Source organism: Lonchura striata, chromosome 2 (assembly GCF_050655825.1).
Source record: "Lonchura striata isolate lonStrDom1 chromosome 2, ASM5065582v1, whole genome shotgun sequence".
Lineage (NCBI taxonomy): Eukaryota > Metazoa > Chordata > Aves > Passeriformes > Estrildidae > Lonchura > Lonchura striata.
In genome coordinates, this window is record NC_140704.1 from 35937630 (window position 1) to 35955170 (window position 17541).

At 37.9% G+C, this 17541-nt stretch overlaps 1 protein-coding gene across 14 annotated transcripts in view; it reads right to left on the reverse strand.

The window, feature by feature from the left end:
• Positions 1-4142: 4142 nt before the first annotated feature.
• Positions 4143-17541, reverse strand: part of TBC1D5 (TBC1 domain family member 5) — a 315956-nt gene continuing 302557 nt past the window's right edge. For all 14 annotated transcript variants that reach the window (XM_085568765.1, XM_077787232.2, XM_021538134.4 and 11 more), the window contains 3 exons: positions 15421-15500; positions 14492-14668; positions 4143-7961 (listed from right to left, as the gene is read on the reverse strand). In XM_085568765.1, the coding sequence (XP_085424891.1) occupies positions 7668-7961; positions 14492-14668; positions 15421-15500 (551 nt within the window). In that variant the 3' untranslated portion in view covers positions 4143-7667. The remainder of the gene's footprint in view (positions 7962-14491; positions 14669-15420; positions 15501-17541) is intronic.

Sequence of the window (17541 nt, forward strand, 5' to 3'; positions counted from 1 at the left end):
TTACATAAAGTTTCTAACTGAAATAATTTTGAACCAGAAGGTCACTTTCTCTTAGAAAGTATCGCAGTAACATACTTAAAACTTTTACTGTTTCTTTCTGAAGGAAGAGCTCACCTTGCTTCTACCTGATGGTTCTATTTGGTCTCCTCAGCATTTTGCAGCAGAAACTGGAGTTCATATTTTTATCACCAGTCCACAGCACGTCTTTATCTTGATCACGGCAGCATCCAGTGTGCATTGACAAGCTTATGAAATGTGAGAATTTTGGGCTGCTTCTCTGTGCTTGAGGTCTTTGCTGTGCATTTTATAAACTTGCTGAAGGTTAGGCTCATGTTTTCTGATTTTGAAGATAATGGATACAGGTATTCTCAAATAATGGTGCACTGCTCTATCATGTAGATTGCTTCCTACGAATGCTCCTCCTTCACAAGAGGCCAGACTTAACAGCCTGAGACCTTTGGTGTGCTTGTGGCTTTGCAAGGTCAGAGAACCAGTGAATGTTTGCTGGCAAGGTGTGACTTGCTAATTTGGGTCAGGCTGCAATTTGTATTGTACCCTCACATCTCTTGGTGCAGTTTTCCCCAAATTATTTGCAACTGGATCTCTCCTAAATCCCAACCTGGGGAAGGGAAAGCAGAGATGAGGAGATGAGATAGTTCTGCAAGTTGTGCACATGGCACGGTGTAGACAAAAGACAGAGGATGGTGAGGAAGAAAAACTCTTGACATATCTTATAGAAGCACAACAAAAAGGTATTTTCAGAGAACAAACATTTTAGAAAACAATAAGAAATCTTATATGCACAAGCAAGTACTGATTTTATTTCTTTAACAAAACCCAAAACTTGCAGAAGGCATACTCATCATATAACTTCCTCCAGTAAGGCCAGATGCAACTTAACAAACACTAGCGAAACACACAGTGCTCATGTAGATGAAAAATTGTAGATGCTTTTTCTCTCTCCAGCATATTTTAATAGACATTGGTTTTCTACTCAGTACAAGCTACCAAGCATACTAATACCATCACATAAAAACTCAGCACTTAGATTACAAGAATTTTAAAGATGCTCTGTCTCTCTCTCTTTTCTTTGGCTTCCTTCAGAATGTCTGATACATGGAGGAGAGAGGAGGGAAGTTGCTGCAACCCCTATGTGCATATACACCAATAATAAAACCCCATAATATTCACATACAGCAAAAATGTCAGAATATGAAAAAAATAGATTTTTATTTGCTCTTTATAAGCCCCTCTACAATGCAAAATTTGCATCCCACAGAAAGAAAACACTGAGGAAAGCATATTTCAGTGACTGCAATGCCAGCACAGTTAATGATGCTTGCAATTGCTTTCCTGTTTTTATTTCCTCTGAAGCTTAAAGATCCATGGAAGGTAAAACACACTAATTTGCATCTTCTGATCCTCCATCTGTCCAGTAACACTGCAGTCTGTGTTCCCTGCACAAGAATAGGTCTTCCCATACTCCAGACCTGGGAACACATGCCAGTGTGGCAAGGCCTTGGGTGTCTTGCATTTCCTCCAAGCACAACCATGGGCCACCTTCCCCTGTGCCCAGGAGCACCCTGCCCCACATAGAGCTCTCCCTCTCCATGGTTTCACCAGGTGGAATAGTGAATTTAATTTTTTTTTTAAAAAGAAAATGGATACTTTGGTAGAGTGCATTATTTGCCCCCCAGTGTGTTTACTAAAAGATGTTTTCTAGAAATTGAAAACAGACACTATTCCTGTTCATAGTTCTTTTTTAAGTTTATGCTTAATTCAAGTCCCATTTATTATGAGAAAAAGTTTGGAGGAATCAAATGTTTTGTTTCAGCATTTTTAAAGAAAACATATATCAGTACCCCACAAGCAGTATAAATATACATAGGCTGTTTTACAAGAAACAGAACCAAAAATGCTCAGCAAGGAGACTTTACCAGTAGAGGCAGAAAAGAAAAAGCCAAGTATTTTTGAGCGAAGCCAAGATCTTCTATTTTTTTCTTGATTGTAAGAATTACAATGGAAGTATGGCTAGAAAAAATATTAGGCAATAAAACTTGCAATAAAGTTTACCCCAGGGAAGTAATGAGGACTGAATATGGATACCACCTGCCGCAGAAGTATTGTGACATTTTGATAAGATTTCAGATTTTACATGAGAACAAGAAGCACACTTGTTGGGCTGGTGGCCAGGCTGCAGGCATAGGGTATTAGAGTCCAGAGATGATTAACAGCTAACTTTGGTCACAGTGACTGAAAATTCAGTTATTCCAGAAGATGAAACAGCTGAAGTTTTTATGGGTATCACAAAATTGTCAGATGGGCTTCACTGTGGGAAATGAGAACAAAAGAAGTTTGGAAAGGGGGTCTGCTGAGGAATTCCCCCATCATGACTTCTTTGCAACTTAGTAAACATGTGCAATTCATTGCTTACATACTGGAATTAATGTTCTCCAGAATTTGAAAGTTTCAGGTCTGAAGCACAAGAAGTTCATTGCAGTCCCAACCTCCTATAGGTGCTTCTGTAAGTCACCCTGTGCTATCACCTGAAGGCTGGAATCCCATCGAATTTCTCTAAATGAAACGAAACATTTTTGAGACCTGATAATCTTTGCAAGCCTAAATAAGCTTTGTATGTATTTATTTTATATTTTAAAAATAGTTTTGGTGTATCCTAATCCTTGAAGTTTTAAAAATGTTTTTATGAACAGGCTCACATTCACTTACATTTTCTGCCACGTGTTCCAGAATGTTGCAAGCCCCTCCATTTGTGGACAGAAATGATACATGTTCCTGACTATTGCAGAGAGATATATATATCATCCAGAAAGCTGTATGACACCACTGACAATCTGCCTTCTAATATCTGTTTGCTTGATATACTCTTATTTGAAAGGGCAGTTTAATGATGGTCTGGAAATGCTGCTATATCCCCCATCTGCTGAATTCAATTAACACAGCAGGTGGGCAGTCAAGATATTTTGACAACTAATCTTCCATCCTGAAACTATGTAGCATTTATAGTCCAGTAAGTCTCAAATACTGACATGATAATTGTAATATCTTCAAATGCTTCTTTGTATGAGTTAAAAATTCAGACACATCTGGTTTTGCTACAGTTCTCAAAGCTCACAGTCAAAGGCGCAAGGATGTGAAAACTTTCTCAGCTCAAAGCTCTACAACTGCATGTGATGACTTAAGCAGTGGAGTTTCCATCAGATCTCTGGAAATTATTACAGTTTTTTATGTTGTTACCATGGAAGACAGTAAAAGTGTTAAATCAGCAGGATTTGAAGGATCAAATTCTTACCATTCATAGAAAATAGAACCCTCTGCAGATGATATATTTTAATACTTCCCACATCCTAGCATCAGCTAGGCTTTTACAAGTTAAAAACAAAGATACGTTTGCACAAACCTACCTGGCGTAGTCAAACAAGTTACACAGTGCTACCTGAAGCACAGTTTGGAAAATACCTTTTATACTTTGTATATATCTGGAAAAAAAATTATCCTTTTTTGTATTTGGCAATATTATAGTCCTGTTTCTGGTGTGAGGTTTCTCTGGTTTTAATTTATTTATTTAAACTACTGCTCCTCATCTGCACTTACTTCAGCAGCGTAGGACCAGATTCTGCTGCTCCAACACTGCTGCTATCAGCTGAGTTACTGGATTAAATCTAGCTTGCAGTTTTGAAAGAGGAAAATGTGGTGAAATAATGAGTATATAATTATTATTGTTATCCTAATTTTGACAGTGTTTGTGTTGTACAACATCAGAGAAAAACATGGTTCCTGCCCTAAAGAACCCATAACTTCAGAGTCTCAAGATGCATCCCTTCCAGCTCATTGTCTGTTTCTACAGTCAAGCACTTTGCCTCTTGCAGGATCCTCCCACATGCCTAAAACCTCCCTTACCATTTCAGTGGTTAAATAAGTTGTGAGAAGCAGGACAGCAAGTTGCCTGTGTGCATGCTTCAAGTTGCTGTTACTCTAATGACCTTTTTTCATGCTCTTTCATCTCTAAATTTAGCTAACTACTAAAGGCAGAGTCTAGCAGATTGGGGGACACAGCAAACACTAATGCACAGACCGTATATAATTACTCTCAAAAGAACAGCACAGATTACAAGACAGTGTAATTACTATTCTGTAGCCAAATTAAGTTTATTTTATGAAATTGTACCTTTTCAAGTCTAATAAATCATTAGAACCATTCATTCTAGACCAACACATGCAGCACAAAATCAAAAGTATTATTTAAAGGCTGACATTAAGAATTTGAAAATCTGTTCACATTAGGATGTATTTGAATTGATGACATTGTGACTGCCAGGTACAAACACACCTTAAGTCTGAAATATAATCTTTAAAATAGTTGCCTCTATGCCATTTAAAGAGAACATACTGGAGAATCATGGGAAAGAGTTCAGAATGTGAATTCAAGTATAGAGATTCAGAAATGTACTGTACAGATACCAGCATGGTTATTGAGACACAATGATGACACTATACTGAGCTTCATGAAATTACAGAGAAGTTACGTCATGGTAAATAGTTATATACTGGTTCATTTTCAGATACAAAAAATTTTGTAAAACAGGAAATATTCTATAATGTTTAGTTGAGATAAATGACAAGCAGTTTATTCCCTGGATGACATACATAAAATCTGATTAAAGTATTAATAAACTTTGTGCTTATATAGAGTTTTAAAGTTTTAATCATCCTAGTTCTCAGAAATTATACTTCCAGTATTCTAGCCAAAAAGCTTTCCCTCTTTTTTGAGAAAACAGCACAAACACAACCCAGAAAGTTTGTTAATTCTTTCTTTAATAAAGCAGGCTAAATGTTCTTCCAGAGTAAAGATACAAAGCTCCACAACTAAATCAATACCCAGTCAAAATATGATACTGCCTTTCTGCAGTACATACAACTGACATGACATGCAAGAGACCTTAAAGTAATAAATTACAGATGTGAGATACAGTAAAACAGTCTCAGATCAGCAGTCTTAATGCTGCATCAGTTTTTATCAGCAATTTGCAATGCTTATAGTTTTTCTATCTGATTATTGTTATCCAGGAACATTACGAGCAGGTCATTTCCAAAGAAAAAGAGTAATCTTGTATTTTAAATGACAATTTCTCTTTCAGTATATTCTTAACACAAAACAGGGTGATGATCTGACATTTTATCTAACTTACAAGTTTTTAACTTAATGAATATAATAAAATACTTCTAATTATCTCTGCACTATGATCAAATTTCAGAGAAAACATATTTTAGATGTAAAAGGACATGGTACAACCAAACCAGATTCATTTACTGGAGTTACTCTGATCTTATTTGTATAATCATCTCTCCGCTTTGGAAGATTTTTATCATATCACGTGGCATGATATGCATTCAGCTTATAGGTATTCACTGATTCTTCTTAGAAACTCCCCAAATCTTTATATACTTTCACTACTTTTTAAAATATGCAACATTAAAGATACAACTCATTTACAAAAATAAAAAACCTGTACAAATCACACTCTTCCATTGGCAATGAGACTGTTCAAGAAAATAGCAATGTGATCCCTGAAACAACTTACTAGAATAGAAATCAAAAGACTGATATGCTTAAAAAAAATAAAAAAGAAGTAAAAACATTTTCTCCTGCCAAGCTACTGGAATCTTTGAAGATTTATGTATCACAGAATATAAAACTTTTCTTGCTGTCCCCAGAATATTTCCTTCCTCTTTCCACAGGTACTTCTTCAACAGCCACCTTTTGCTGATGGAGCCACAAGCCTTGCTGCATATGTTAAGGCTAGAAAAGCTTGAAAGACCTAAGCAAATCAACCACACACCCAGTCCCCTGGCATTCATGCAAACTCAAGGTAATAAAATAAACTGGAGACAGGCATGCATACTTAATTCCAAAGTGATCTTTCATGAAGCTTAAAATGACACCAAAATAAACACCTCTCCAAAATGTTATTATCTTTCATCTAAATAGTCATCTGACTGTTTGCATCACTCTGTTGCAGAGAGGTGTGATGCTATGCCTGCTCACAACTTTCTAGTATTTTAACATTTAACAAGGCACAGTTAATCTCTGAAGAACTACATGGTGGCTTTTGAACATGTAAGGATGGCAGCTACCATCTAATTACATGACAATTAACTCTTCAGTCACCGACGCAGATCTTGTAAAATCTAAGACCAGCAAATCACATGTCACCTCATCTTTGGGACACAGTACTTCATTTACAATTACAGACTAAGCAGCAAATAACTACAATTTCATGACTTTGAACAAACACAAGCTTTGCCATGCAAATAGGAAGTTATTGCATGGTATAATGTATATGCATCTTAAAAGCAAATAATGCTTTTTTTTTTGGCTGCTGTGACAGAGTGACATACTAATGTTCTTTCCACAAGCTAACTCTGTGTAGGTCCTGCAAGAGGAGTGGTCTACTCACCACCAGTTTTGTTTTGTGAATTCCAACAGAGGTTAAATGGATCAGAAAGTACAGAAAGCCCTCCCTTATCTACTTGAAAAAAGCTGTTACTAAATGTACTGTGGACTTGATGGGAAAAAAAAATGCACTTTTCCATAGAAGAATATGTAACAGAGTTAATTATAAACTTTCTGTTGGTTAATGCTGCTGCACCATTATGTTTCTTGTGATTAGAAATATGGAAATCATATAGGAATATATGTAAACAGAGTCTATAGAAGATAATAGCAATGAGACATAAAGTGCTTTTAATTCACTTCACTTTGCAACCTTCCCTGGTAAGTTACCATACTCTGGCTAGCTTTAGTTCAACCAGCTCAGGTCTACACTATGAAACACTGTTATTTCCCTTGCACCTATTTTTTAACTGGGGTAGTCTGAGTAAAATTCAAAAAAAATCATGCCAGGGGAAGTAAAAGTAGACAAAGATAAAGAATGAAAGAGGTGAGCTGGGAACTCTCAAGGGGAAAAAGTAGAGAAAGGCAAATAAGGCTCTGTTGTGTAGGTTCCCATTCTCAAGGAGTTTGTCACATAAGTCTCCTGTAAGCACTGAGGAACAACTACACAAACCTCTCCTGAACACACCTCAGGCTATTGCAGGATGAAAATGAAGAAACTAGGATTCCTCAAGCGAGAACTAACAGGATGATGCTTTTTAATATTTTTGATACTCATTCCCTACTTCTCTAATCACAGTCTCTGAAGAAACAGAGAAAACACAGTCAAGCATATTTTGTAAAAGGACAATATTAAATCTAGCCTGTCTTTGCTGCTTCAGGTCTGATGCCAAGTATCCACACATTTCCATTATGGTACCTAGCACATACTATTCTATGTTTTTGGAAAGCAACAGTTCTATAGTAACAAAGCTCCTAAGTAGGATAACAGCATAATTAATAATAATAACTTTATATTAGAACTGGGTTTTACTGGGTCTTTATTTAAGGCAGTTATTAAAATGTATATATTATTTTTTTAAAGTAGCAAATTTTGCTTGCCTTTTTATTTTAATTTAGGGTTTTGACAGCTGAAATGGGCTACCTTTATCTATTTTCTGCCCTTGTAATCCAAAGAACTGTCCAACCCGTAGAATCACAGAAATTAGAGCTGAGTTGTAATGACAGATTTCCCAAACTCTCCCAACCTGTTTCTTTAGATGTCCAGTGGGCTGACAATAGCAAAGTCAGAATCTTTGCTGTTATTACTACTGTCGTCATCAGGGCTGGAGCTCAGGTTGCTGGAGGAGGCTGAAATGGAACCCATCAGAGGGTCAGAAAATACCAAAGAAGAACGAGATGGAGCTTCTGGCTTCACCGCTGCCTCCTTGTGTGCCTGAAGGGCCTGCACCGGCTCTGGAACAGCACTTTTACTTCTCTCCTCTTCTTTGGAAACCATAATATAGTCATCAGCACTCTTGCTCTCACAAGTGCTCAGGTCAGTTGTAGTCTGTGAAACAATGGCACAGAAAAGACTTGAAGTAAGCACCAGTATTATCATATAATAAGGCTTATGAAGCATGTCAGTCACATGGGAATGGGACAAAGGAATAATTATTATCCAGAAGTAGCAACGACTAAAAAAGTGAAAAATACAGTGGATATTAACTTTGGATGACATGATTTGTTATTTCACAGAATCACAGAATATTCTGAACTGGAAGGGACTCACAAGGATCATCGAGCCCAGCTCTAAAGTGAATGGCCCACACAGATATCAAACCCACAACCTTGGCATATAAGCACCATGCTCTGACCAACTGAGCTAATTTAAAAAAGCATAAAATGTAACACTCTAAAATACTTTTTTTGGCCTAACAGTCTTACATCAGACATCATCACAGTGCATCCACATAGTGACCACAGCAGCCAAGCATAAAAGATATAACAGCTGCAAAGATTAAGCAATTACAGTAAGTTCCTGTAGCATTTAGTGAAGTACTTTTGAGATTTTTTTTGCTGGTTTGCATGTACAATAGCATTTTGGAGCTTGTCAGGAGAATGGTTTGATACAAAATTTCTGAGTAAAACCCTGACTTGTGAAATCTGAACCACCCACAGACCTGGTTTAGTGTGCACCAGCTTGGGTCCAAAAAATCAGGGCTGCCGGAGCTTCCAGGGTTAGTGTTGTTGACTATTTCCTAACTCTTCCAGAAAATGAGGGTCTGGGAATCCCAGTTCTGTCTTCTTAGACCTTGGGAAATATGTGTCCTTGAGCACTTAGGTAGTAACTCAAGACCATACATCAGAGCATTAGAAAACTCTATGAAGTCTCAATCTTATATCCCATTATACTAGCCACACTCAGAATCCCAGCTTTTCCAGTCAGAGCTATATGTAATTAGAAAGGGAGACTGCCATACACAGTAGAGTGGGATTTCTCACTTGTTGACAACTGGCAGTCTTTTAGCTTGGTTGTAGCTCAAATGGACAACAATTTGTTTCCTGCTGCAAGAGCTGCATTCAGCTCCAGTCTAGTGCTATGCTCCTCTGGCATGAACATGACTGCTTTCTTGGTTGATTCCACACAGGTTTTTTTCAGAGTAATAATGCAACCTGCCAAACAGCCTGTAGGTACAAGCATCCTGAAGTGGTGTGATGCCAAAACCAATATATTTGCTTATATGAATGCAAGACTGAGAAAAAGGAAAAGTAAAGGGAAATTTGCACCCTCATTTGTGGCAATACAAGCCCTACACCTGTGACCTTTCCACAAAAAGAAAGGAAAAAAAACCAAAAAACAAGCAGTTACAGAAAAGAAAAAAACCAGGAATAATCTGAATGAGATAAAGATAAGTCTACAGTATGGTATATAAAACTGGAGTACTACAAGCATCAGCCATAACTGCAGTTACAGAATCCATGACCACCAGCAAAATTAATTTAGGAAAATTTATTATTACAGCTGAAAATTATTTTCTTGTTTTGATTACTGAATATAGATCAGAATGTTCTTGTAGCTCAGAAGCAAAATCCACCTGTGATTATGAATGACTGTAAGAATGAAATGAGGGAGCTGGAAGTCTTTGGTTGTCATTTGGATAGTCATTAAAAATTATCAGAAGTCACAATAAAGAGAAATATCAGCTGAATGGGAAAATATATTAAAATACAGAATTTTGCCCATATTTATATTAATAAGGATTCAAATATCTCCCTTTCTAGAAAATTCTGGAATATCTCGTTCTCATAATTTATAATTTTTGTGTTATCTACAAGTATGCAGGTCTAATAATATTATATAACTAGTATTACTATAGGTTTAATAACATTTAATATTCTGTTTTGTAATGAACTAATTTTAATACTTCACAATTCAAATGGAAGTATCTGGAGTCCAAAATTTTACCTCTCCCAATGTAAGACAGTCATAACATTGACAGAAATTGACATCCATTATTTTTGGTAGTAACTCCCTTTTCACAGAAGTCTTAATAAAATTAACACAAAGCCGAACAGATTGGTTTTAGAAAGATCAACAACTAGCCTTTTCTGAGTGTTATCAAAATTGATCTCCAACCCTCCTGATACATGCAGAACCAGAGTAGTTCAAATGTCAGAAACTTCAAGCAGTTTCCATGAAGTTAAAACCACAGAGTTCTATCCTACTAGGAGAGATACTTCACTGTTTAAACACTTCTGAGCTGAGGCATAATTTGTTAGCAATTAGCCTTTTGCTTTCATCTTGTCTGTTTGAAATGCTGTCTTCATGAGCTGTCAGTGAGTCAGCTGCCATCACCAGGGGGCTGAGGACACAGGCAGCGCACAACCAACAGGCTCCACCAACACACAATCACAGAATAGTTTGGGTTGGAAGGACCTTTAAAGGTCACATAGTCCAACTCCCACAGTGAGGCACAGAGACATCTTCAACTAGAGCACACTGCTGAGAGCCCTGTCCAACTGGACCATCAATGTTTCCAGGGATGGGGCACCACCACCTCTCTGGAAAAACTGTTCCAATGTATCACACCATCCTCATCATAAAAAAAATTTCTTCCTCAGATCCAATCTAAACCATTTTAGATTAAACAATTTAAATTCTAACTATTTCAGTTAAAAATCATTGCCCCTTGTCCTATTATAACAGGCCCTGCTAAGAAATTTGTCTCTATCTCTCATTTAAGCCCCTCCTTCATTACGAAATGGTCACAATTAGGTCTCCCTGGAGCCTTCTCTTCTCCAGGCTGAAAATCACCAACTCTCTCAGCCTGTCTTCATAGGAGAGGTGATCCAGCTGTCTAATCATCTTTGTCCCACTGCTCTGGAATCGATCCAACAGGCCCATGTCCTTTTTCTGCTGGGGACCCAGAGCTGGATGCATTGCTCCAGGGGGATCTCACCAGAGGGGAGCAGAGGGGCAGAATCACCACCTTTGATCTGCTGGCCTCACTGCTTTGGATGCAGCCCAGAGTACAGTTGGATTTCTGGGCTCAAGTGCCCATTTGGGAAATGTCCTCTCATCCACTAATATTCCCTAGTCCTTCTCAAGCAGGGCTGTTTTCAATCCCTAATCTTCCAGCCTGTATTGATACTTTTTTGGGAGCTCTAAATACCATAGTCAAAATTTCAGAACTTTGTTTCCATCCCCCCACCCTGTACAACAGAAATACACATTCCTCTAAACAACCACTGCCACATAATTCACCTGGCCTCTTTCCACACTTCTATTTAAAAGCTCTCAGGGAATGCAGTACTGCCTCATTTTTCAAAATTATACACTATTATTCCAAGCTATCAAGAATTCTTTATTTCAGTCCTCACAGCCCTCACACCTCCACCTTGCGTAGGGTGACACAGATCTTGCTTAGTGAAACACTTGCCCAGCAAGATCAGTATTTTTGTTTCTGGCACTCCCCAGTTTCCCAAATTCTGCTTTCAAGAGCGTTCCCTAGTGCAGCTGGAAAAGCATCTTGCTTTTTAATACAGAAAACCACTCATCCCAATTCCTTCTTGCTAATGTTGAGCTTCCCAACAGTACTCTTCACGCCACCCACGCTTTTTGGTTTGGTTAAGACCTATGGCTCACTGAAGTAACAGAGAAGCAGCAAAGCAGAGATATTGACCCCAAAATCCTATAAAAGGGCTGTCTGTAAATCTTTGCCTATCCCTAGCATACACTTGTATTTTGGAACTGATATTTCCAGAGGTAAAATACCTCCTTCCTTCTTCTTTTGCCTGTTTCTGTTTCAGGAAACTCATGCTGACGTGAAGCATGTTTTCTCCCATCTGCTGCCACTACTGAATAAATGAAAAATGACAGAATTATACTTCCAGTAGCTTTGGAAGTTAACAACCTTACGCCCGTTGCCATATGGCTTCTCCAAACAATTTTTCCTGATGAATATCAGCTACTAGGACCAGGCTTATTTCATTTGCCTTCACACTGTGAATGAGTTAAAACTAAATGCAAGGATACAAATCAAGAAAGCTTAGAAGAACAGCAGCTCATTTTGCCTCCTTCTTTGAACAGACATAAAGGCAAGATAATGTGTTAATTATCATTCATTATTTAGCAACAGAAGCCTTCTGTTTGTCAACTGCATGCTGCTACCAAAGCCAAACATTCCAAAAAATGCTTGATTCCTTTTAGCCTTTATCTTAATTTTTTTTTGCATTTTTAATTTTGCAGCTTTCCTTTCTAAAGAAGGGCTATATCCTTATCCTCATTTTGCAGAAAGGGATTTTGGCACAAAGAAAGAGGAATAACACTTTTTAAAAAAGCTGTGATGATAAATAGTTTATTCTTATATAACAACCAGGCACAAAAGACCAGATTTTAATCTCATTTATAGAAAAGCTACACCTGTAAGTGTTTCAGCTATCCTAGAAAATAACCCTATAACTCCAGCAAAGAACAATCCCTACAGTACAAATCACACCAAATAGAATTACAGGCATTACCAAAGTCACAGCGAATGCAAATAGAGTAGAAATTTATTTAGCAAGAAATGCATTAAAATGCCTAGAGGTGGTTGTTTTTTTATCCCCCTGCAGCTCTCTGTAAGTACTCCCAGCATGACCCAGGGCACCAGTGCAGCCCTCTTTCTTCAGCAGAGCTAAAAGCCTGGGCTGTGCCCTGGTTTGGGCCAACAACTGAGCCCATCAATTAACACTTTAATTTCACAGTCCACTATTCTGCAGTTCTATTGTCCTGTGTTTTATTAAAAGGGGTCCAGAGCTCTCCTCTTTTTATTCATTTTTATGTGTGGTGGTTAAAGACTAAGGGCTTGGAAACAGCACAGATAACTAGGGGGTAGTTAGACAGACAAACTATCCCTAATTAACTAACTAAGGATACCACCAGTCCTCCTAGAGTACCATTTCTAACACTGATCTTTTTCTTTCCATCAGAGGTGCTGTTGCTCATTATCATAATTGGAAGTTACAAAAGATAAGAGGAGAGGAGGCTAATCCATATGAATGTACTGCACCTCCAAACATAAACCATGCAGTGCTAATGCCTCATTAATGTTCTGCAGCAGCTTAGCTTGTACAATCTCTACTCACATTGCTCATAGTTGACTTATGAGCAGCCTTGAAATTGTAGGAGTCATGGATGCTGCTCAGTTCCTGGGGCTGGATGTAGATACCCTGACTACACACTGGATTAAGCCCAGACCTCCTTGTACATCACCCTGAAAATCTGCACTGGAGAGAAATCTGTGCAGACCAGGCTTCACTTGCTCCACTCTCAATACCCAAAGAGTCCCACCACGTCCATGATACATGGTTTAGACCAGCCTCCGAGTAAGGCTTCTCCACCATCAGTAGGGTCTGCTCTCACACCCACACACCACACACACACACCCACACACACCACATACAGAGCTTGCTGCCATGTTATATGGCATTCTGCCTTCTAGCTTCTAGATGTAAAAAATCATCAAAAAACATTATTTACCATTTTGGAAAGAAAACAAAAGGTACTTAATATAAAATGCCAGGAGATCAAAGGGAAAAATAGGAAGCCATTATATCAACAGTCCAATATGCTGTATCAGTTTAACCTATACCTTTATTATGGCAGAAAATAGTGATTGTAATGACAACAGCTAAGCAAGCAATGAAAACACTCTAGCAAAGCTTTTTTCTTCACCATTACTCAGTATAAAAAAACAAATCTTGGTATTGCCTCTAATACCGTAGTACAATTAAAATATATATTTTTAACATAGTGTTCTAACTCAGGGGGATTGTGTGTTATAAATTAAAATGACCCTGCATCATTATTTGAAAATGAATAAATATTTCCTGCAGTTCCTAAGTACACTTGTCAAAAGTGAACTGACTGCAGACTCAGTTAAGACTTTGAGGTGACAGTACTGCCACTGATTTATGAGTGTGAGTTATCAGCAGCAGGGTGGCAGACTTAATAGAACTCCAACACAGAAATGAGCAGGCACAAAAGTACTTATTTTTAAGATCATGTTTGGGTTGGACTGACCCTTAGAGAGGGCCCTTCGTCTATGAACTTTTCCTATGACTGTATGTTTTGTATGTGAAAACATTGTTTACAGATTCAAGGAAAAAGTCAATACAATGAAGTAGAAGGTAAAAGCAACCTCCTTGCTATTTCCTTTTTGGCACAGGCCATGAATACCCTGCAATGCAGTTAATCAGCTCTTACATAATGGGATCCTGGAGGACAAGGACAATGAGAATAATCATGTGGGAACATTTGGTATGGGAACATTTACCTGCAATTTTTGCATTTTTTTGTAGGAAATTAATCTGTGATTCTGTGATTCAACAGTGTGAAAGAACACCCCCCAAACACTGCCTAACACTTAGACTTAAATATCTTATAAGGCTACAATAAAAATAATTAATCAGAGTAGGGCAGTAGCTAGAGAGACACTTTTAACCCACTCTCCATATGGACCAGGAATGCTGGTGTTTCCCACATAATGTCTGCTAGAGGAAGTCTCCAAAAAATGGAGGGCCATCAATGGCCTGCTTGAGACGTTTTTATGTTACCTGTTGTGCTGAGATGAACTGTTGCTTTGTCATGACAGGTCCCTTTAGGACATCACTTGCCCCTTTGTTCTGGTTATTGGAACAGTAATGATCATCAGCAATAGTGATTTGCTCATTTTCTTCAGCTTCCAGCTGGCTCTGGTTGAAACGCAATGAACCTTTCAGGATATCCTTGATCTGTTGTTGAATAGAAAGGGAAAGGTTGTAAGTTAAAAACTAGGAGGAACTCTGCATTTTCTAAAGCCCTGTGCAGACTGCTTTCATATGCCATTTCCCTAAAAATATTTGCTTTGCAAAGATAGGAAGCAAGTCAATATTCATACCTATATTGGTTAAAGATAGAAATAACAGTGAAATGGGTTTTTTATTGGAGTCTGGAAAACAACTATTCAAGAAATTGAAAGGAAATAAAACTGTTAAGATTACTTCCTGCCTCATTAAAGGTTTAAAATATGTCACATTGCTCTTAATAAAATGTATTTTGAGGGAACAGAGGGCAGTATAATCAGAGCCACAGATGCTACCATTCTCATTTTATGTATGTAGTATTTTTTCCTTTAATTCAATGATATTCAAGTGTTGCCACAATGAAATAATGGGGACATGGGCGTAGTTGTTGTCTAGCAAGTGCATTTTGCATTATGAAAAATGATAGTGTGGCTGAAGTCCAGCACTTTGTGTTGCACTTCTTTAGTTGTGATCTGAGGCCTCCAAAACCTCCACTGCAAATACTGTGCAAGTTGTTTGAACTCTTTATAGCTGAGTTTTATTGTTACAAATAAAAACACACCACAAGGTTTGATGAACCAGTAAAACAGCTACAAGAACACAAACCAATAGTATACAGAAAGAATAAAATAGGAGAAAAAAGGAGAAAGGATTAATAGTTCTGAAGGGCACTAGAAGGTTAAGCTAAGCAATAGTAATACCTGCTTCAAGCCAGCCAAGGAAACCAGAATTTCATCTTCTTTTTCCAAGCGTTCTTGCAAAATGACTTCCTGAATATTTCCTGTAACATCAAAAGAAAGATAAAAAGAGAAAACATTTTAAATAAACTCAAATGTGCTGTTACTTACTGTTGACTGATACTTTCAAAAACTTCTGTGACCTTCAAACACAATTCTGTACCCAAACCTAGAGACTGACAATCTTATTATCTGCACAGGTGAGGACAGCCTGAGCCTGGCACTGCTGCCAGGACGCCTCCAGTAATGCTCTGCTCTGCAGGTTTTCTGTTGCCCCTGTGTACCACGGAACTCGGGCTACTACTGGCCCCTAGAAGACCACATCAGCCTCTGTGCTACATACAATTTTGAACTTGAAAATGCTTTGGAAAGCATTCAGAAACAGAGAAATCAGATGCATCTCACAGAGAGGTTTATGTAGAAGCACAGCAATGTTCATCTTGATCCCATGGCCACGGCAGATGCTTCATAGAAGGACTAAAAAAAGTTTATTTCCCCTTCTATTCTCTTCTTTTATGTACAAGACCTAGGGCTCAGCAAAACTTATTTGACAGAAGGAGCAGTTAGTACCAACACTTCTGGAGACTCTTGCCTTCCATACCCACAGCATGGTCCTTCAAGGATGCATTTCACTACCCTGGTATAGCGTGTTTGCAGGAAAACAACCCCAAGCAATACTACACTCCAACACAGCCCAGATAACTCTGGAGATTCAAGTAACTGCATTCTCTGGCCTCCCAGCTCCTGCTTTCCCACTCTTTAAGAAAACAGCAGAGATTTCTAGAGACAGATTGGCAGAAGGAGATGGTATCTGTCAACTGAAAATGACAGGATACTTCTTTGTGCCACTCCTGTCTTACATACACAGACTGAGCCCAAATCCCTCAGTGACACTCATCTGGGAAGAATGCTTTGCTGCTCATGAGTATCTCTATCCAGGTACTTCACAATTAGAGCTCTGTACAATTAAGCCACACCTACATTGCATTTGTTTTTTTTTTAACAACATCCTGCATATTCAGGGTCCAAATCAGTGAAAAGCCAGAACTGCTGTTAACAGATGATCCTGACAAGGACAAATACGATGACACTGCCAACTCTGACACAATATGAAGTTTCAAGTAAAAGCATTGAGTAATTCGGTATGAGTTTTGTGTTTACAGAATAAATAACAATATAATGAGATGTGGGAGACAGGGCAAGAAGAAAGATTAGAAGTGGAGAGGTAGATTTCAAACTTGTGTATAAACACAAGTTTGAAATTGAGTTGGGCCAGAAATCAGTAATGGCTATAAAGGATGAACAGAAACGGCAAAGAGGAGAAAGGATCCATGCCTAAATACTAAATGAACCACTAAAAAGCAATCTGAGATGTAGAAGGAATGAAAGAGTCTAGAACCATGAAAGACAATAGCTGACAGAAGTCAAAGTGATGTGATCAAGGTCAAGAGCATCAGTGAAGGTACCATAACTCAGCTTTGCATAAGCAGTCTGCCTGAACCAGGAGATCTATGCTCACATTATTTACTGTATTACAGTGGCAATGTTCTGCAGCAATGTTGTACAATTGTCAAATTGTTGTACAATTGAACAATTTTACATGAGAAAGACACTTCATTATGAAGGCCAGAAATAATAAAAAAAACCAGATCTTTCTGCAAATACGTAGCATCTTGAATTGAGAAAATACATAATTATTACAACATTTTACTTGATTTTTAAATTTTATATCTAAATTGTATGTTCCCTCCATTTGGTAAGTAAAATATATTAATATTTATTTATAAAAGAGCAACTTACATTCTGTTTTCCACCATTTCAGAGAATGCATGATTTCCTTCTTGTAAAAGGTCCAGAATGTGAAGCATCAGAAGTCCAAAGCCTTCATAGGCAAGACAGCCATGCTTGACCACAGCCTGAATCACTGAATTCAACTGTCTTTTCCATTTCTCAGCATTAGAAAGGAAAGTATTCCATAGTGTGTGATCCCCACATATATTAAAGCATACATTAAAAAATCGGGCATGGACATGAACTAAGCAGATGGACCAAGAAAATAATTCAAAGCAAACCTCCAACCTGATG